This window comes from Dryobates pubescens, chromosome 15 (assembly GCF_014839835.1).
Source record: "Dryobates pubescens isolate bDryPub1 chromosome 15, bDryPub1.pri, whole genome shotgun sequence".
In the NCBI taxonomy this organism is placed as follows: Eukaryota; Metazoa; Chordata; class Aves; order Piciformes; family Picidae; genus Dryobates; species Dryobates pubescens.
In genome coordinates, this window is record NC_071626.1 from 9,173,437 (window position 1) to 9,193,892 (window position 20,456).

Genomic DNA, 20,456 nt, shown 5'->3' on the forward strand with positions numbered 1-20,456 from the left:
CATGCCTCCCCCCTAAAATATATTTGCTTCCAGTAACATTGTCAGTTGCTGAAATCCCCAACAGCAGCAGGCAGGAGTAGACAACACAACTGATCACAAACCCTCAGCTTCTGTCAGCTGGCAAAGCTCCATTAGCAAGAATTGTCCTAACATTTTCCCTCTCTCATTTTCCAAAAGGGGAAACTGAGGCATGGGCAGACGTGGCAGAGTTGCAGTGGGTCTCACTGTACATCACTGCTGGAGCCTGACTAGGAGCTCACTAGCGCAGCAGCCAGTTTCTTAGAGGTCCTCTTCCTGCCTTGGCTGGGAGGCATGTTCACTCCATGTTCATTGAACTCTCAGCTGACAGGCAGCCTGAGAATATCTCCAGACCTCCCAGCCCCCCTTCTTCCCTTCCCCCCAGCTCACAACACATATTTTCCCAGAGTTTTCCGCTTGCTCCTCCAGTGGTGCTGGGGTCCTGCCAAACGCCAGCTCTGGGAAGCGGGGCCTCCCATGCTCAAACCAAACAAATGGGAGAAGGAGAACAGAGAGGGGGGGCAACGTCCAAGTACACGTAGACAAGCACCAACCCCTTTTCCCTTCAGAAACCTTGGAGCCTTCTCCAGCTTCTCTTGGAAACTGCAAGAAGGCATAGTGCTGACTTGGCACTCTGGCCTCCATAGAAGAGAGCTATTGCCCATCCTCTTTTCTGCCTCCCAAACATCTCTGCGTGCACACTACCAGGTTATAAAGTTCCCAAATCCAGTTCTGCTGCAGGGTAGGATCCCCCCAAATCCTCCTGCTAACAGATTTTGCAGTGTAAGAAAAATCTCCTGTCTGTCCCTCAGGCACTCTTACCCCAGGAAAATGTCCTTCGTTCCCAGGTTCTGCTGCAGCCACGTAGTGCTGACCCCAATAGCACAAACACATCAGCTCAGCGCCAGGCTGAGCACAAAGATCACAGCCAGGCTTTGCTCCAGATCCTCAGCCTTGCTGGCAGGCAACTTATGCTGGCAGGGCTGTGCTTCAGGCCAGGCACACCCATCCCCTGTGAACTGCTCGGCCAGGGACCTAACCAGAGGACGTGACCGGGGTACGACACTGCACTGGAGTGCAAGGCTTGAGGCTCTGCCCAGGGAAACAGGATGACCACAGAGGGGGGAAAACAGATGCCTCTCCTAGTTGGCAGATGAGCCTGCTAGAAATAGCATGTTTGGGGCAAGAGGCCATAATGATGTGCAGAAGAAACAATGCATGAGAGAAGGAAAGATGAAATTTGGGGACTATGAGCAGGACAAGCACAGCTGGGGAGAAAGCCTGGCCAGCAAGTGAAGGGCTAATGCATGGGACAAGGCACTACTGCAAGGGAGTGGAAAAAGGCCTGCACCCTCCCGCCTGAAGGAAACTCTATTTTGGGCACTGCTGCATCTCACCTTGTCCATCCAGAGATGCTCGGAGTGGGATGCCACCCTGCTGCCTGCCCACGCCTTGCACAGGCTGAAATTCATGCTGCCTGCATTTTCCTGCCCAGGGTTAAGCTGTTTGGTATCAGAAAGGCAAAAGAAAAGGGAAAAAAAATAGAAAAAAGCTCCAAAGCTAAAAAAGTTCCCAAACAAACAAAACCCCAACAACAGCAACAGAAAAAAACCCCAACACATGCAGAAGGAAACAGCACTACCTAGGAAAGAGTTAAAAGGCACTGAAACCCAAGCCGGTTTTCGATGGAGAATGCTCAAAGCCGGGGAGGGAAAGGGAGGGAGAGAAGAAGGGAAGGAGGAGGTCCAAGCTCAGCTTGTGAAGCAAGCCAGCACTCAGCAGTGCCTGTGCCAAGAGCCAGCTTTCTTAAAGCCATGGGCCCGGGGGGCGGCTTTGCAGGAGGAGGGAAGCCCAGGAGCAGGGACTGGAAAGCTCAAAGAGGAACCCTCAGCCTCCAAGGTGAGCTGCCACGCTGCACTGGGATGCAGGCAGAGGGAAAGAGGGCAGAGGCTGGGAGCCGGGGGGGAGCTTTCACAGCTCGTTTGCGTGTTTGTCTGTCGTAAGCATACTTCTCTGCAGGCTGCCTGCTCCAAGCTGTGCTTGCTTCACCCTCTGCAGCGGAGCAGCTGCCCTCTGATCTTGGCTGCAAAGGCCTGGCACTACGTGCTGCTCTCAGAGAAGCTGGCCATCTCTTGGGAAGGTGATGGGCTTTGCCTGGGAACACAGCTGAGCATTGGTGGGAGGGGGTTGAAGCACAAAGAGGAATGAGATCTGATGGGGGGGAAGAAGGCTGTCTGAAGTCCCAAACCTACAGGAGAAGAAGCCTTTCTGCAGAGAGCTGTGGGTTAGAACGGAGGGGTTGCTGGGATAGACTTCCATAAAGATTTGATACCTAGTGAGGGCTGGAGAGGCTTTTTACAGCCTACCCCACATATCTGGCAGCCTACCAGAGCATGCTTTTGTTAAAGGGCCTCTGTGGTTCACCATGCTTCCTTCATCTATGCCAGCCTCGGGACTCAATCTTCCAGCAGCTCCAGTGGTTTGCCTAGCAAGGATCAATCTTTCTTCCAGGGTTAGTTTCCATTGGTCTGGGCAGAAGGGTGTGGGGCATCCTCCTGGGTCATGTGGTTGCTACTCAGATTGCAGCCTTGAACCTCCAGAGACTTAAGGCATGTAAACTCCCTCAACAGGACATTGTTATTTCATGCCACTCCTGGCTCCAACCACCACAGGAAAATGTTTTGTGGTGATCACTGCTCCATCCCTCGTGTCCTCCCCTTCTTATACCTCCCTCTGGTGCTTCCTCATGTCTTCGCAGGTCACCATGGACATAATTTACCTGCACACATCCCTGGCCTTCCTTCTTCTCCCTCTGGTTGTGCTTGGGGCACCTGCGGATGAACCCCAACTCACAGAATCAGCCCCTGGTGCTTGCAAGCGCTGCTGTGACCCACTGGACCCTTCCACAGATGTCCCACCACTCCCTCCCAGCCACCACCGCTTGCCCTACCCAATGCCGGAAGTCCGTCCCTATATCAACATCACCATACTGAAGGGTAAGTGCCCTTCTTGGCTCAGAGATGCCAAGGGACCTGCTCAGGGACCAGTGACACAGTGCTAGAGCTGACAGATGGGTTGCTGGCGTGCTGACTGTGCTAACAGACTACCAGATGCCACTCTGAAGGGTATGCTGTGCCCACACATGTTGTGCCCAGGGCTGGGGAGAGGCCTTGAGCACAAGCCCTACAAGGAGAGTCTGAGGGAGCTGGGATTGTTTAGCCTGGAGAAGAGGAGGCTCAGGAGAGACCTTATTGCTCTCTAAAACACCCTGAAGGGAGGTTGTAGCCAGGAGGGGGTTGGTCTCTTCTCCCAGGCAACCTGCACCAGAGCAAGAGGACACAGTCTCAAGCTGTGCCAGGGGAGGTTTAGGCTGCAGGTGAGGAGAAAGTTCTTCACAGAGAGAGTTGTTAGCCATTGGAATGGGCTGCCCAGGGAGGTGGTGGAGTCACCGTCCCTGGAGGCGTTCAAGAGGGGATTGGACGTGGCACTTGGTGCCATGGTTTAGTAGTCATGAGGTCTTGGGTGACAGGTTGAACTTGGTGACCTTTGAGGTCTCTTCCAACCTTAGTGATTCAGTGATTCTAGATGTTTTGTGCTGTGATCAAGAGCAGGCTGGGAAGTCAGTGCCTGTCTGCGCTGTGACCTCTGTGTCTCAGGATGCTGCTTACTATTAGCTCTTCCTCCTTGCTAGCACAGGACTGACAGTGGCAGCCTCTTGTCAAGCTGGGAGGATACCTTCCTTGTTTCAGAATTCCAGAGTCCTGTAGTGCCTGAGTGAAGGATCAGTCTCTATCCAGCTGCAAAATAAGCATGCTTGCAAGTAAGGTATTGGCACCTGGGAAAGTTGTGGGAAAACTTTCTCCAGCTCCAGGGGTCACATAATTTTGGAGCAGGAGGAGGGCAAGGGGGCACAGCAGCTATTTGCAAGCACCTCCAGGCTAACTGGCAGTGACCCCCAGCTCGTTCCAGCATGCTGTGTCTGGCTTGGCCAACGGGAAAATGCTCCCTATTTTAGATCAGCTCCTCCCTTCAAGGCTCCCCTTTTAGCCTTTGCTGTGGGCAAAAGCCTGTTCCCAGCTGGATCCTTCTCTGTTCACTTACTGTTACTCTGTGGTTCCTCTGGTCTAGCTGGGCAGATGCTACCCCTTCCTTGCCCAGCCCGGAAATAGATGCAATCCATCAGAGCTCAGAAGTGTGGTTGGGGCAGATAAGGACTAGAGTAGGATGTTGCAGTGGGACCTGCAATGCCACACAGAGAATGGAACAGAGTAAAAAAATGAGGTACAATTTTGAGACATGCTGGAGGCTGCTTTGACCCCCATCTCTTCTCTCCATACACAAAGTACAATCTGGTGCTGCTTTCACTCTGTAGAAATTCCTGCTCAAGTATATGATAGACAATGCATAAACCCCAGAGTAGGACTGCAGTAGTAATTATACAGGATGTTGTCAAAGTACCAGCGCTCTGACTTGCACTGCACCATCCACCAAGTCCAGCTTGGGTCTTTTCCCTCTGACCCACCTCACTGTCCCTCTCTAGTCATACTCTCCCACACACATTAGTGCTTCTTCCCCTTCTCCAGCATACAGCAAGAAGAGAGTGCACAGTGCACACTACATGAATAACTGGGTCATAGGAGACGTGAGTAAGAGGGCAGAGGCTGAGGCAGAGGTAAAAGAGTGTGGAGAAAGAAGAAGGTGGTATTTGGCACTGCTGGGCTTCCTCACAGGCAGAAGTCTCTTGGGAACAGGTCCCAGTGCCTTCAGCAAGGCCATATCATGTGGTGAACAGGGTTCATAAGAGAAGAGACCCCAGTCACAGCCAAATTTCTTCTGGTTCCTTTCCCAGGAAGCAGAATGACATTGTGACCCTCAGGAAAGCTCCTTCTGGCATTGCCCCATCCTTGAGCAATCCTCTGCCCCCTCATTAGGCTTTTTCACGGCCACTTCCCACTCTTCCTCTGGTATCACACAGGAGTTGTGTCTTCTGCTTCCTCTTACAGGAGAGAAAGGAGACCGAGGAGAGCCTGGGATGCCAGGGAAATGGGGCAAAGAAGGACCGCGAGGCGAGCGGGGTGCCCAGGGCCAGAAAGGCAGCAAAGGACAGATGGGCACGGCGGGAGACCCTTGCAAGCATCAGTACGCCGCGTTCTCTGTCGGGCGCAAGAAAGCGCTGCACAGCAGCGAGGGCTTCCAGGTCCTGATCTTTGACACCGTCTTTGTCAACCTCTACAGCCACTTCGACATGTTCAACGGCAAATTCTACTGCTCCGTAGCTGGCCTTTACTATTTCAGCCTCAACGTCCACACCTGGAACTTCAAGGAGACGTACATGCACATCATGCACAACGAGGAAGAGGCGGTCATCCTGTACGCCCAACCCAGCGACCGCAGCATCATGCAGAGCCAGAGCCTCATGCTGGAGCTTCAGGAAAATGATGAGATCTGGGTGAGGCTCTACAAGCGGGAGCGGGAGAACGCCATTTACAGCGATGATGTTGACGTGTACATCACCTTCAGTGGGTACCTGGTCAAGCCCAGCCTCGAGTAACTGCCTCTTCTCTTCCTTGGGGCCTCTTTGGCCTTTTCCTTCTCTCTCTCTCTCTCCCTTTACTGCCCGCAACCACTGCAAATCACTTGGAAATGGGCCTGTCAGGTCTCAGGCACTGGGTGTGAAACTCACTGGTTCCCACCTCACGCTCTCTTGCAGCCAGGCCTGTATCTCTCTACTCACAGAGTGACACGACCATCTCTACCCCTCACCTCATGACCCTGGGTTAGGTTATTGCCTTCTAAACTTTAGGGTCCTAGAGCAAGAGGAATGCTAAAATGGTGCTCCTGGGATGTGTCCCTGTTTGGAGCTTCATACACAAAGGACTCTTATAGAAAAAGCTAAGAAGTCCTCACTGCCCAGATGCATCCTGACTTCTCTCTGTCCCAACTAGACATACCAGCTTTGCAGCCTGCAACATGGCCTTCGTGTCACCTCTCTGTAATTTGGAGAGCTGACTGGAATCTGAAGGCTTCCTGTAGCACAAGGAAGATGTAGGAGTGATCAGAGACAATACTGTCTTTCCAAAAAAGGGACTGTTTGCCTTCTGAAGTATGTCATTGGCTTTTCTTAGACATCATTCTGGGCCACAGAGTCCAGGCTGGCTGCAAAAGCTGGGCTTACTGGATCTGTCCTCCTCTGTGCCAGCTCTAGCTCTTTGAAGAGATGAAAAGCCAGACACTCAGGTTCTTCAGAAGCATCTGCTGTTGGATCAGTAGAGCCCACCACTCTATTCTTACTAGGAATCATAGATACAGAATGAGAGAGGGAGGCAATGCTACCAAACCTTCCTCCAGAGCCTCCTCTGGTGGGCTGTTTGGTCTCAGATCTCCAGATATGGGAAGCTAGCCCAAACAGTGACCCCAAAACTGCCCTCTTCTTTATCAGAGGTGCACTCATGGCCTTCTGTTGGTATCAGCAGTCATCCCTAACACTTGCTGATGTGAGAGTAGAATCAATCCCTGGCTCCCACATGGCCATTGTGTTATGCCCTTGAAGGTGGCTCTCCCATGTTGGTACCGAGGGACCAACCACTGATTCCAGACCTGAGCCAGAGGCTGTAAAGGCAATTTCAGTTAAATCAGTTACAAACCTGGGTGGGTTGGCATCTCTTTGCCTCTTTGATGGAAAAAAAGATAGAGGTGAGACTACAGCACCTCGCCCCAGGGTTAAAAGCTTCCCTGCCACATGCTCTGTGCCTTTTTCTGGCAATCTCATCAGAGCATCTGAGAAAAGCATGAGGCTTCAGCAAACCCACACTGCTCTCATCAGGTGGAAGAGGCAGCAGTGGGAGAGGAATGTCAGCAGAATGGTTTTCTGGTATCATTTGTACTGGCCTCATACTGCTCTCACTCACATCCCTCTGGGATTGCTACAGTCCTGGTGGGAGCAGTTGAGGCTGACTCAGCACTTTGGGAAACCTACTCCCACATGTTCTGGTGCTCCCATAAACAGCAGTGCCAAGAGCTGTCTCTTTTTTTGAGTCTCAGGACAGGACAAGTAGGAGAAGCAACATTTCTCCTCTGCCCAACACTCATAATGAAGTCTTCTGACTCATTTAGCTTCTGCAGTCCCATGGTTAGCCATGGTCTCTGCCTGTAGCAGCTAGCACCACCAGAGCTCTCCCATAGGGGGTACTCAGCATTATGCAGGGCTACATCTGGTACCCCCAGCCAGGAATGGCACAGGTACTGGGACTCAGGCTAAATATTAAAAATGAACTTGAGAGAACTGCAGGACATTTTCTCTCTTGCCCTGTTTACTTACTTTTCCTGCTTTGCTAAGGAAGCTGTACAGACTGGAATGAGGTTCAGGCACTTTCTGCCCTGGATCCTCCCCACCACTGTCACTGAGGCAATGGGTATAAAAATAAAGTTTCACTGAGGCAAAGCTGGGTTTTTTCCCAGGGAAACATGTGATGATGGGATCATGAGAACTAAAGGAGACTGTGAGTTTCTTTCTTCCCCCTCAGCAGGTCATGCATATGGAATTGCTCAGAGACAGGATTTTGGGCAGTAGAGAGGAAGCAGCATGCTGGAGGTGATGCTCAGGACTGAAACCTTTTCTCTCTTCCTCAGCAGGCTGCAAACCCAGATATTGCCTATTTACAGTGCATAGTGTCCCTGTGTCTCTCTGGTCTCTCTGAAGAAAAGCAAACTTCTAACACTGAATATCTCCAGAAGCAAGCTTCCTTCTTCCTCCTTTTCTATTTGCTGTTTGAATGCCAGGGATAGGTGTCCATGGGGCTGCCCATGACCAGCCAAATGGTGCCTGATGCACATGAGAGAGGAGGGCAGAGGGACCACCAAAGGATGGTTTAACAGGCTTCTTGGTGCTAAACAAGATGGCAATCCCTTGGTGCTAAATCAGATTTCAGGAGTATTGGGTGCTTTCTGTGAGGTGTGGTGGGCTGAGTTGAAATGTACTGTGGAATTAATGGTGCTTTATGTTACAAAACCAAACAAACTCCAAAAACTTTTGAATATCTTTTTTTTTTTTCCAGTGGTAATAAACTTTTTTTTCCCCCCTCTGATTGTTTTGCACTTAGATCTGCTTTTCCCTCCTGACCTATTCCTTCTAGCTCTGGTTATCACTGTATGGTGTGATAGAAACAATGGCAACCTGAAAGAGACGGGTCTGAAACTTCCCTGGGCAATATCTGGCAATCTTCTGTCTGTTTCCTTTGTGAAGAGCCAGCACCGTAAAGACAGCTACTGCTTAAACACTTTTGAGTATGACAACCCCCTCCTCTTTGCTGAGAAAGCTTTGAGCAAGTTCAGGGAAGGATTGCTCGGAAATTGCAAACAAAACAGGACAGCAGCACAGGTTGTAGAGTCAGGCTTAGATTGTGGAAGGTTAGGCTAATGCTGGAGTTCTCTTAAGGGGGATCAGAGCCTTTATCTTGTGAAATTTTTAGCACATTCTTCCATCAAGTACTTAGTAAGCAGGTATGGTTTCTATTTTCCTTGGTCTTTCCTTTCTCTCTACTAAGAAGTGAAAGCCATGAGGTACAAATGTAAGAAGGGCATTCAGCTGTTGACTGGACACTTGTGCTTGCTAGCAGTTGGGTGAATGACCATGCCAGAGTTAAGCTGGGCACACAGTTTTTGAAGACCTGTGTGTATGAGAAAGGCCTCATATTCAGCTCAGAAGTGGAAAGACAAGTGGTGATTGCCCATAAACTTGGGGAAAACAGGAAGATATGAGTGAGAAGTGGAGGCTTGGAGGCTTGAGTGGAGCATCTAGAAGGGGTAGAGGACAGGGAGATGACTTTTGGAGGCCCTAGTGCAAGTCAAACAGGGAAGTGGGGGTTTATTAGGCATCTTTGGGGTTTGGACTGAAGGGCCTCCTGATGAAATGGAGGAATGGACAAGAAAACAAGAAGAGATGCCCATATAGGACCTTCTGTTTTGAGTTTGATTCACTTTCACATAGTGTCTTCAGTGTTTTGACACATACCAGACACTTCATTTGGCAAGTCATGCACATCCTTACAGGCCTGCTTGGCCTGTAGACCCAGGAGCTAGGTCTATGTATAATATCCTAGTAAATGCAATACTCTGCCAGGTCAAAGCCCAGCCTCCTTCATGGTTTTCATTTACTTCTGAGAAAGCAGGTAGACATGCATCCTCAGGAAACGCAGGGCTTGCGCTTCTGCACGTTCCTGGCCCCTTGAGGTGAGATGCTGGTAGATTGGAGGTGACTTTGTCACGCTTACAGAAGGTGAGGAATAAGGGAGGAGCGGAAATGCGCAGCCAGATCTTCTAGAAAAGTTTTCTGTAGTTCATTCTGTCAGCTTGCCCTCTTGGTGAGGAAAATGCCACCTAAAAAATCTCTTCAGCCAAATGTTTTGGTGCTGAGATGGTAGGTGACAGGAGGGGTCTGTAGCTGGCATCACCTCTCATGCTATGGATGCCTTACTAGGGGGCTGCTGCAGGTGGGGCTCAGCTCAGGCAAAATAGAGCCCGCGATGCTGTTGAAGGAATGAGGGCTACATTGGATCAGACTACACCTACTGCCCCCTCAGTGGGTGCAGCCATGCTCTGAAGGCCACAAGACTTCCATTCACTTCATTCAAACCGAGCCTGAGTCACTTTCCATGCAATGGGGCTGCCCTTGGCCACCTGAGCCTGAGATTGGTGACAGCCAGTACCTCTCTCCTCGGCAAAGCAAGAAGAGTGCTCTGGATTGGGAAGCTACAGCACTACCCCTATGGCTATACCTCTCTTCTGCCCTGAAAGGCAGGTCCCAGTTCTGTTGTAAAGGGCTCTGTGGCCTTGTCTCAAGCGATCTGCCAAAGGGCTGGCCCTTTAAACAGGCTTCCTGCGTGTTTGTGGTCTTGAAGTATGAAAGGGGGGGGGAGGGCTGCATAGTGGGAGAGAGCAGGCAAAGGGCAGGATATGGTGCTTTCTCTGGGGAAGAAAGAGCAAGGTAAACTTTGGAGAAGTGGAAGACCCTGCAATAACTCCTTGGACTGTGACAGCTGTGGGATAAAGGAAGAAGGAAGCAGGGCAAGACAAGGAATATAAAAGGAGACCTTTGAGCTTTCTAGGGGCACTCATATGGGCACAGGTAAACACGATTGCACCCAAAGCACCAGGGAGAGAAAGGATGCAGCATAGCAGAACCTGGCTCTGCATCTTTTTATTCTCTTGTTTGTTACAAGAGGGGCAGCCATGGGAAAGGTATCTGGCAGCTGGGAGCCACCCTTAGTCCCACAGGACTGGATGTGAAACCTGCCTGTGGCTGCATAGGGCACAACTGCATTGCTGAGGGCAATTGCTCTGCTGCCTAGGGTGGCATGGCCCTCCTCTGACCACAGTGGGGAAATGGGCATTTGCTGAGCTTCAGAGGCCAGCTTGGTGCTCACTCTGCTCTGACACCCACACATGTATACACATGCACATACCAGCCCCATATGGACATCTCTCACCTTCCTGCCAGTGGAAAATGTTGCCCTTTGCAAGCCCAGATTGCTCTGAAGATGCTATCAAGAGGTAGGTAGAGGAGGGCTGAAGCTCCAAGCCTCTTCTGTAATGAGGTGGGGGAGTTGTGCTTGTACTGGCCTCCTCCTTCTCAACATAAACCCTTTGTGATTTCTCTCCCTGTACCATGGTAAGTGCCAAGGCAGAAGGTTTAAATCAAAGGCTTCTGACAGTTTCTCAAGACCATCCCATCTCTTGAGTTTGTGTCACTTAACTGACAAATAACCAGGGAATTATTGCAAAAAATCTCCTACCTTGCCCAGTCTCTGCTTGCAGTGGTTAGAACCAGAGGAAGCAGGATGGAGAGCTCTTGGGTTGGAGAAGCAAAGGAGCTGGGGATTTCCTACCCACCAGGGAAGCCTTGGAATCCAGCCCTGGGTGAGTGGGAGGCAGGGGATTGGGACTTCTCTTGATTCATTTCAACATGTTTGCACACATGTTTTCAAGAAGTTAGACTGACTTCTATCAGCCTCAAGGTGCCTCAGCTTCCCAGGAGCCCACACAATGCAGTTCACCTCTGAGGCAGGAGATGTGTCCAGGCATCACTGCTGAGGACAATTACAATGCTTCTAAGTAGCCAAGGGAAAAAAATGCTCTGAGAGAGGAAGGAGAACAGGTCTCCTGCCAAATAACACCCATCCCACAAGCATAATTTTCACTGTTCTGGTGAAGTAGTACTTGGAAATTCTGACTACCCTCCATGTGTCCATCATAGTAATGTCCTAGAGCAAGATTTGGACAAAGCATCTTCCATAGGGAGCCTGAGGATCACTCCTGCTTTCCCCTATACATGTTTTTCTAGACTCATAACATTATTCCATTTGCCCCTACAGACCTTTTGGTTTTGTCTCCATCACGTCCTCAGTTCTTCCCTTGAAGTTGCAGGTTGCAGCAGATCACTAGAAAGGACTTCCTGGGCAATCAAGCCCTGTCCCCTGCAGCCACAGGCAGCAATTCAGCAGACCTTTTGGGCCAAGAGCCCACAGAATTACCATTACTGCAGTCCAAAACACCCCCAAGCCTTATGATATACTGGTGGCTTGCTTTGACGCTTTTGAAGACTTAAGAGACTTCAACAGTTGTACCATATTTTAAGCTTGGTCCCATAGAACCGTTGAGGCTGAAAGAGACTTTTGAGATCATCAGGTCCAGCTGCTCACCTAGAGCTCGCCATCTCGTGACTGTCGCTAAACCACTACCACTAAACCATGGCCCTAAGCACCACATCCACGTGTCTTTTGAATACCTCCAGGGATGGTGACTCCACCACCTTCCTGGACAGCCTGTTCCAAGGCTTGATAACCCTTTCTGTGAAGAAATTTTTTTGTGATATGCAACCTGAACCTCCCTTGGCACAACTTGAGGCTGTTGCCTCTTGTCCCGTCCCCTGTCACACGTGGAAAGACCAACCCCCATCTCCTCTGGGGTAATTATAGAGGGCAATGCTTTCTCCTCTCAGGAATGTTGGGGGGATGGGAGGTATTAAATTCCTTTTGTTCATGATATGTCCAAATCTGAAGCACGCCCCAGGACAGGCTTGCTTCTCCTCTTTCATGCCCAGCTGTGGAGGAAGAACTGCTACGTCTTCATTGTAACGGATGGACCAGGCAGCGACAGCGGTGTGCTGGTGCAGCCCGTGCCTCTCCTGTTCTGCAGGGTAGTAACCTGAGCTGTGTGGAAATGGAGAAGGGATCGATGCATTGCCTTCTCTTTGCTGCGGGGCCATTTTTTTTCCGCCAGTACCCCCCTCCTTTGCATTCTTGTGCTGCCCGTCCCCACCACCGCAAAGCGCCGCGCAGAGCCCCGTGAGCGCAAAGTGCAGGGGAAGCGGTGGGAGGGTCAGGTGAGGACTGAGAAGGGCTAGAGGAAAAGGTCAGTGACGCAAGCCCAAAGCGATGGCTCTCGGCTGAGCGCTCTGCCCTTTGTCCGTGCTGCGCTGTTTCTATTCAGCAACAATTCACACGTCTGCGGACCACAACTCCTTCCACCACCTACGCTCTTCCTCCCCCCTCACGGGGACTGAGGCAGGGGAGGAGGGAAGGAGGGAGAGATACTGCGCCGGGCTGCAAGGCATCGTTTCCAAGAGCAAAGGGGATAAAAAGCCAGAGCAGTCGTTTTCAACAGCCACCTTCCATCTGGACACTGAGCATCTCTGGTGAGGGAGCCTGTGACCACAAAATGGAAGGGGAGAGTAGGAAGAAAGGGGGGAATCCTTTCTCTTGGGGTGTAGGGAAGGTCAGTGCTGGGGAAGTGTACTGACACTTCTGTCCTTGAAACACAAAGGCAATGGTGCAAGTTTGCCCTTAGAAATAAAGTCTCACCTGGGTAGAGTGTGGCTAAGGGAAGGGACTCTGGTGCCTGCAGACCTGTGTTGTCCTTGGCCCAATTCCAGGGTAAGCATTTAAGTGGAGCCAAGGTCTCGATCCCCTCCGTGTTTCCCCACTGGACTGCAGCTCTGTGTGCGTGCCTGTGTGCGTGCCAATGTGTGCACAGGTGCAGGCAGAGGGCATGCCCTCCAAGACCTCCACAGCCTGCTCCCAGCTGTGGGGCATGGAACCCTGCCTAACAGCCCTCCTCGCCCTGTGCTGGCTGCAAGGGCTTGCAGCTGCTCTTTTGAGCTGCAGGAAGAGGAAGGATAAAAATCACAAAAAGGTTCAGTGTACTGTGCCCTTTCCTGCTTCTTCTGTGGGAGGTACTGGAGCAGCAGGGAATGGTGCTATTCAAAAGGACATTCACCTCCTGTCCGTTCATAGTGCTCTCAGGAACAGAGCAGGAGGAGGAAAATGAAACACTGGTCTCCTCCTCTGAAGCAACCAACCCACATTTCACTTGAGACATCACCTCCCATTTCCCAAATACAGGCACAGCTGATGGGACAGATGTGGCAAGAAGCAACTTGGGCTTTGTGTTATAGCAACACAACTCAAATGCATCACATGTGAAGGATTTTGTGTCACAAGTCCCGAGGACCACCTTCAGGGTCCTCGGAAACCAGAGTGGGGAAAACAGTACCTTCCACAGCACTTGGTTTTTTTTCTCCAGGTGGTGGACTTGCAGTGTTCACCAGAATCTGGTTAACAGTGCCCAGTGAAAAGCAGGCTTTCCTACTCCCACCTCTGTGGCCAGGAAATGGGGTCTTCAGTTGTGTGCAGTCATACTCAAGAGTCTCATCAAGTTCCAGAGCTGCTCTGCTACAGGCAAGCCACCCTAGGGAGAGCTTACTAGGAGGAAAAGTGCTCAGAGGAGCAAGCCTGCAGCTGAAACCCTGACACTGATAGCCTCTTAAAATGGGATGAGAGATCCTTTTGGCTGACCTATTTCACAAGGTGGTACGTGACTTGGGGGAGTGAAGTGCACTCAAATCCCTGGGCCAGGTTGTGGACCTGGACTTCATCCTTTGCCTCCACTCCTTCTATCCAGGCACACTGGTTATGGCTACAGCCTTTCTCATCATAACTTCTGCCTCCCAAGATGTGTAAGAGACTAATGTCACTGCTTATGAGCACTCTAGAGGAACAAACACAGGAGACATTGGACCTGAGAAACCACAGAACAGGGTGAAAAATGGCCTGAGGGAGAAACATGAGCACAGATCCTGAGCACCAAGCTGTGGGGAGACAGGCAGCTGCCTCCAACCAAGTAATTTCTGGTCAGGGTCTTTAATGATATGAGAGGTAACAACTGCTGTAGTCACAAATCATTAACTCCCAGAAGGACTTAAGGGGGAGCAGTGGATTGGCCTTTGGACAAGCATGACATCATCAAGCATGTTTTAAAGCACAACCAGCAATCTAATTAAATCCCTTTTTAGAAAGCTCTCAGGCACAGAGATAAAGAAAACAAAGAAGGAGTAAGGAGAGCTCTGAGCAGAATGTGGGTGATTGTTGTAATGATTTTTCTTCCTCTAGAGAAGGGAAATGTGATTAGATTGGGAGTAAGCCTCGCTAATCGAAGTACCTGAGGGTTTATTCTCTAGATTCTCCTTGCAGTATTGTCTTGCCTCCAAGCAATTTTGAATGTACAATAAATCTCTGAATTCTTCTCAATTAGGTCTAGAAGCCATCACTGGTTCTTATTGGGCTTGTCAAGCGTTTGCACACAAGCTTCTCTAACTTCAAATAGAAGGAGATGTGGCACATTGGCAGGCTGCAAAACAGAGCAGGGCTTTGTCTTTCCAGGTAACAAGGTAGTAATTTCCCTCAAGGATGAGAGCAGCTGCTGGTGCTGAATAGCAAATCCAGCAGCTCACTGCCTTGCTCAGGCACAGACTTGGTGTAAGGCTGCTTTTGAGTCTGGTGCTGCCCTCCTGTAGATCACACAGCTTAGGTGTTTCCTGTTCAATACAGGTCTGTGAGCAAGTTCTGAAGGCACTCTGGCCCTGCAACACCAAGGGCATTTGCATAGGCACATTTTAATACTAGAAGTCAATAACCATAGAATCAATAAGGTTGGAAAAGACCTCAAAGCTCATCAAGTGCAGCCTGTCACCCAAGAACTCGTGACTACTAAACCATGGCACCAAGTGCCACTTCCAATCCCCTCTTGAATACCTCCAGGGATGGTGAATCCACCACCTCCCTGGGCAGCACATTCCAACAGCTAACAACTCTCTCTGTGAAGAACTTTCTCCTCACCTCGAACCTAAAACTTCCCCTGGCGCAGCTTGAGACTGTGTCCTCTTGTTCCTGTGCTGGATGTCTGGGAGAAGAGACCAACCCCCTCCTGGCTACAGCCTCCCTTCAGATCCCTACAGACCTGAGCAGTGGATGCCTATGTGTGGTTCAGGATCTAGTGCCTGATCTGTGACTCTCAGCTCTTGAAGAAGATGGGAAGATGTCCTTTGTGCCCCTTTTCAAGCCAGCTTGAACTCTTTGTTCCCCCCCTCTGCATTTACCACCATGAAACACAACCACAACGGAGAAGATGCAGTCTTTTTCTGTCCTTTATGAACTTTGCCTTGTGATTCATAAGAAGTGATTCTCACTTTCCAACCTGCCCCTCTTCCTGAAGGCTTCCTGTTCAGACTTGATTGATAAGTGAATGGATTTTCCAGATATGCTTTATTGCTTTTTTGCCTCCTTTCCTTCCTTATTTCTAAAAGAAGCAGTGAGGGGGAAGAAATGGTCTGTAAATGAGGCACAAAAGCAGAGATTTATTGGACGATGAGAACAGACTCAAGGGACCTCCAGGTAAAAATAGGATAATTAGCATAATATCATCTGGCTAAACAGCTTCTGCTTCACCACCACCATTTGTGCACCCATCCCAGAGCCAGGGGCAAGACCCTCACAAGCAAAGATACCGCACAGAGGAGCTCAGCCCCAGGCAGAACCCATGGATGAGACTGGAGGAACCATCAATTCTCTTCCTAACTGACCGGGGGGCCACCAGGCCCCCCGGCCTTTGTTGTCACCACCACCATCACCCAGCATGCACCATGGGCACTCACCAGTGATGAGAGGAGGATCCCTCAGCCCAGATGGGCTCAGCTTAGGGGTTCTGCCTTTCCTGGGGGGGATTAAATAGGGGAGTGGGTGGGGAGGGCCAAGTGGCCACACCTGGGGTGGGAGGAGACTCCAACAGTGCCCAGGTGCTCTGGGATTTGAGGAGAAAGAGGGGCAGGTGAGGGACTTTTAGGGTGTCAGGTAATGATAGGACTAGGGGGGATGGGAAAAAAAAACAGAAATGGGTAGATTCATATGGGATGTTAGGAAGAAATTCTTCACCATGAGGTTGGTTAGACACCACCAGGGAGGTGGTAGAAGCCTCATGCCTGGAGGTTTTTAAGGCCAATCTGGATGTGGCTCTGGGCAACCTGATCTAGTGTGAGGTGTCCCTGCCCATGGCCAGGGTGGTTGGGACTGGATGATCCTTGAGGTCCCCCCCAACCCCAACAATTCTATGATTCTAAAACAATTTTGCAGTTTAGGCTGGATGTTAGGAAGAAGTTCTTCACAGAAAGAGTGATTGGCCATTGGAATGGGCTGCCCAGGGAGGTGGTGGAGTCACCACCCCTGGAAGTGTTTAGAAAGAGAGCGCATGAGGGACTTAGTGCCATGGTTTAGTTGATTAGATGGTGTTGGGTGATAGGTTGGACTTGATGATCTTGGAGGTCTTTTCCTACCTGGTTAATTCTGTGGTTCTGTGATTCTTTCTGTGCTGTGGAAACTGAGATGCTGAGAGGATGTGAGACTACTGACAGATCGTCCCTTGGGTACACCACCTTCCTTCCAGATCACGCTGCTGAGCTTTCCATCAGCGGTGTGCCACGCTAAGATCATCTGCGTACGCAGACAGCACAATGCAGCTGACAGAGATCACCTGACACGTTACTGTGCTTCAAACACCTGCTGTGCCTTACACACTGTGTTCACAGGCTCTGACAAGGGCACAGGTACTGGCCTTCCTTCATGATGCTGAGCCCAAGGGTTCTGAGAGAAACAGGCATAGAATTCCAGCCCTCAGTGTCTCTAGGGAGGGACTCTGGGTCTTAGCAACCCTTGTGGCACCACAAGCACTCATCATGGAGGCAGGCATCCACACCTAGAAGATTTCTTAAGCCTTGAGCTTGCTGCATAGGCTCTAGCCCTTCAGAGAAAAGTCATAGAATCATAGAATCAATAAGGTTGGAAAAGACCTCAGAGATCATCAAGTCCAACCTGTCACCCAACACCTCATGACTGACTAAGTCATGGCACCAAGTTCCACGTCCAGTCCCCTCTTGATCACCTCCAGGGACGGTGACTCCACCGCCTCCCTAGGCAGCCCATTCCAATGGCCAACAACTCTTTCTGTGAAGAACTTTCTCCTCACCTCAAGCCTGAACCTCCCCTGGCACAGCTTGAGACTCTGTCCTCGTGTTCCTGTGCTGGTTGTCTGGGAGAAGAGACCAACCCCCACCTGGCTACAACCTTCCTTCAGGTAGTTGTAGACAGCAATAAGGTCTCCCCTGAGCCTCCTCTTCTCCAGGCTAAACAATCCCAGCTCCCTCAGCCTCTCCTCATAGGGCTTGTGCTCCAAACCCCTCCCCAGCCTCATTGCCCTTCTCTGGACACATTCCAGCAAGTCAACATCTTTCCTAAACTGAGGGGCCCAGAACTGGACAGAGTACTCAAGGTGCAGCCTAACCAATGCAGAGTACAGGGGCACAATGACTTCCCTGCTCCTGCTGCCTACACTATTCCTGATGCAGGCCAGGAAGTCCTGACACTGGCTGGTTCAACCTAAACACAGTGAGGAGCCAGGGCTCCGATCCTGCATGGGGCATCTCATGACTGCCCCATACTTACGAGTTCATAGCTGTGTGTTCACAGCCAAGCAGGCTAAGAGTGAAACTCCTCGAAAGTAGCATGCTTCCCCTCTTACCCTTGTTTTCCCACCTCTCTGGGCTTGTGATCATCACCATCAGGGAGTGAAAGTGAACACCTCCTCCATCCCCTCCCACATGTGGCCCCAGACTTGCCAGGGGTGAGAGTGCCTGCAAATGTCTCAACATCCTACCACTTTTCTCTATGTTCTTTCACAGCCTGTGGTCTAGGGAATCCCTGCTTTTGGACATTTTGTGTATTCATGTGTATATTTGATGTCTTCAGCTTTTATTGAGGAGATCACAGAATCACAGGATTTCCTAGATTGGAAAAGAGCTTTAAGATCATGGAGTCCAATCACTAACTAACACTGACATGTTCTTAACTAAACTACATCCCTAAGCACTATGTCTACACGACTCTTAGATACCTCCAGGGATGGGGACTCCACTACTGCCCTGGGTTAGAATAGAATAGAATAGAATAGAATAGAATAGAATAGAATAGAATAGAATAGAATAGAATAGAATAGAATAGAATGGAATAGAATAGAATAGAATTAACCAGGTTGGAAAAGACCTTTGAGATCATCAAGTCCAACCTCTCACCCAACACCATCTAATCAACTAAACCATGGCACCAAACACCCCATCCAGTCTCTTCCTAAACACCTCCAGTGATGGTGACTCCACCACCTCCCTGGGCAGCACATTCCAATGGCCAATTACTCTTTCTGTGAAGAACTTCTTCCTAACATCTGTACCAATGCCTGATACCCCTTTCAGTAAAGAGATTCTTCCTAATATCCAATCTCAGCTTCCCTCAGCACATTCCAATGGCTAGCAACTCTCTCTTTGAAGAACTTTCTCCTCACCTCCAGCCTAAACTTCCCCTGGTGCACTTTGAGTCTGCTGAGACCTTCCCAGCTACCACAACTGATGAAAAAGGATGGAAAGTTGCTCGGTGAGCGCCTCTGCCAGCTGTCTCAGAACTCTTGGGTGGATTCCATCTGGCCCCATAGGCTTGTGTGCATCTCTCAGGACACTCTCTGTAGGACAGAAGTTGGAAGGGAAAAAACCGCAGGACTGTCATCTGCTGTGCAGCTGGGATTAACACTTGCTGCCCAGCATGGCTGCTCCATTGTGGTACCTGATCCCAGAACTTAAACTCCATTGCTTGAATGCCTCTCCACTTAAAGATGGTGATGGAGGATGCAGCCTATAGCAGCAATATCCCTAGGGATGATGGATCAGAAGGAAAAAACCCACCAAAAAACCTCTTTGACGTCAGCAGAAAGCTGCCATTTTGATCCAGAGCGAAGCCTCTCTTAGGCTGGTAGTGTGAACAGGCTCAGTGAAGAGCTCACTGATACACTCAGCAGTGGTTTCCCGTGGGGCCATTTCTACAGACTGGTGTTTTTTTTCGGAGTAGAACCACAGTTTAAGGAGAAAATAACAGCAGAGGTAGAGCAAGGCTGCAGTTTGAGAAGCACACCTCTGCGCATGGCAGGAAATTCAACGTAAAGGTTAGAGCTAAAACAACATTATTTGGAAAGTACCAAAAATAACCTAGAGAGCTTCTAGAGATCTTCACAGTGTATCCTGGCAGGAAGCAAATTTTGATGGCCAGCAGGGCATCTCTGCCCTCATGCTCTCGACTCCTGCTGGGTCTGTACCGTTCCCACTGCTCCGTTCCAGAGCAACATGGGGTCAGGACACTGAGATGGATCTACTGAGCCCTCCACTGAGCTCACTCCTGGTGAGCAGGGTGGTTTGTAAACCACAGGCAAGGCAACCCAATTAGGCTGGGACACCAGACCCAGCTGAGAGCCAGCAAAGGGAAAGGATGGAGGTTTTTAAGGCCAGGCTGGATGTGGCTCTGAGCAACCTGATCTAGTGTGAGGTGTCCCTGCCCATGGCAGGGGGCGTTGGAACTAGATGATCCTTGAGGTCCCTTCCAACCCTAACAATTCTATGATTCTGTGATGTGCTTAGCCTAACAACAGCTAATGTATTGATGAATCATGGGATAATTTGACACCACACAATACTTTTTCACTTCACACTTCTCCAGTTCATCTCTGCCATCCTGCAGTCTCACTGCACATGCAGCTGCAAACGAGAAGTTTCAGCAGCACTGCTCTTCTCTAATGAGAGCAGAGCAAGGGGGAGGAGAGGTGAGCCTGTCCGTAAGCACTTGAGGCTTTTTAACACTTAAATTGCCTCTGAAATGCTGACCTGACCCAAGCAACAGCTTTAACCAAACCTCCAGCACCACACATTTGCTGCTTTGACACTGAACAGCAATGGTGACCAGCGAGCTTGTCTCAGTCACCAGTATGGGGACAGGAAGGTAATCACAAGAGCACTTCGCATGTGTTGCTGACGATGTGGTTTTGTTTGGCTTCTCACATTACCAGTGGCACCATTCCTAACAATGGCAGTGTGAAGGAGATAAGAAGTGCCAAATTCTCAGTAGTATGACATCTCTGACAGACAAGGCTGAATCTTGTGCTGCTGGCCATTGTGTTTAGAATCATAGACTCAGAGCCATGGAGTCACAGAATCTTAGAACGATTTGGGTTGGAAGAGATTT

General features: G+C 50.2%; 1 protein-coding gene across 1 annotated transcript; it reads left to right on the forward strand.

The window, feature by feature from the left end:
- Window positions 1-1,703: 1,703 nt before the first annotated feature.
- On the forward strand, window positions 1,704-6,688 carry C1QTNF6 (C1q and TNF related 6). The gene is given in 4 exon segments (XM_009902510.2): window positions 1,704-1,778; window positions 1,780-1,917; window positions 2,777-3,014; window positions 5,022-6,688. Coding segments are annotated over 4 exon segments (999 nt in total). The 3' UTR covers window positions 5,570-6,688.
- Window positions 6,689-20,456: the final 13,768 nt, after the last annotated feature.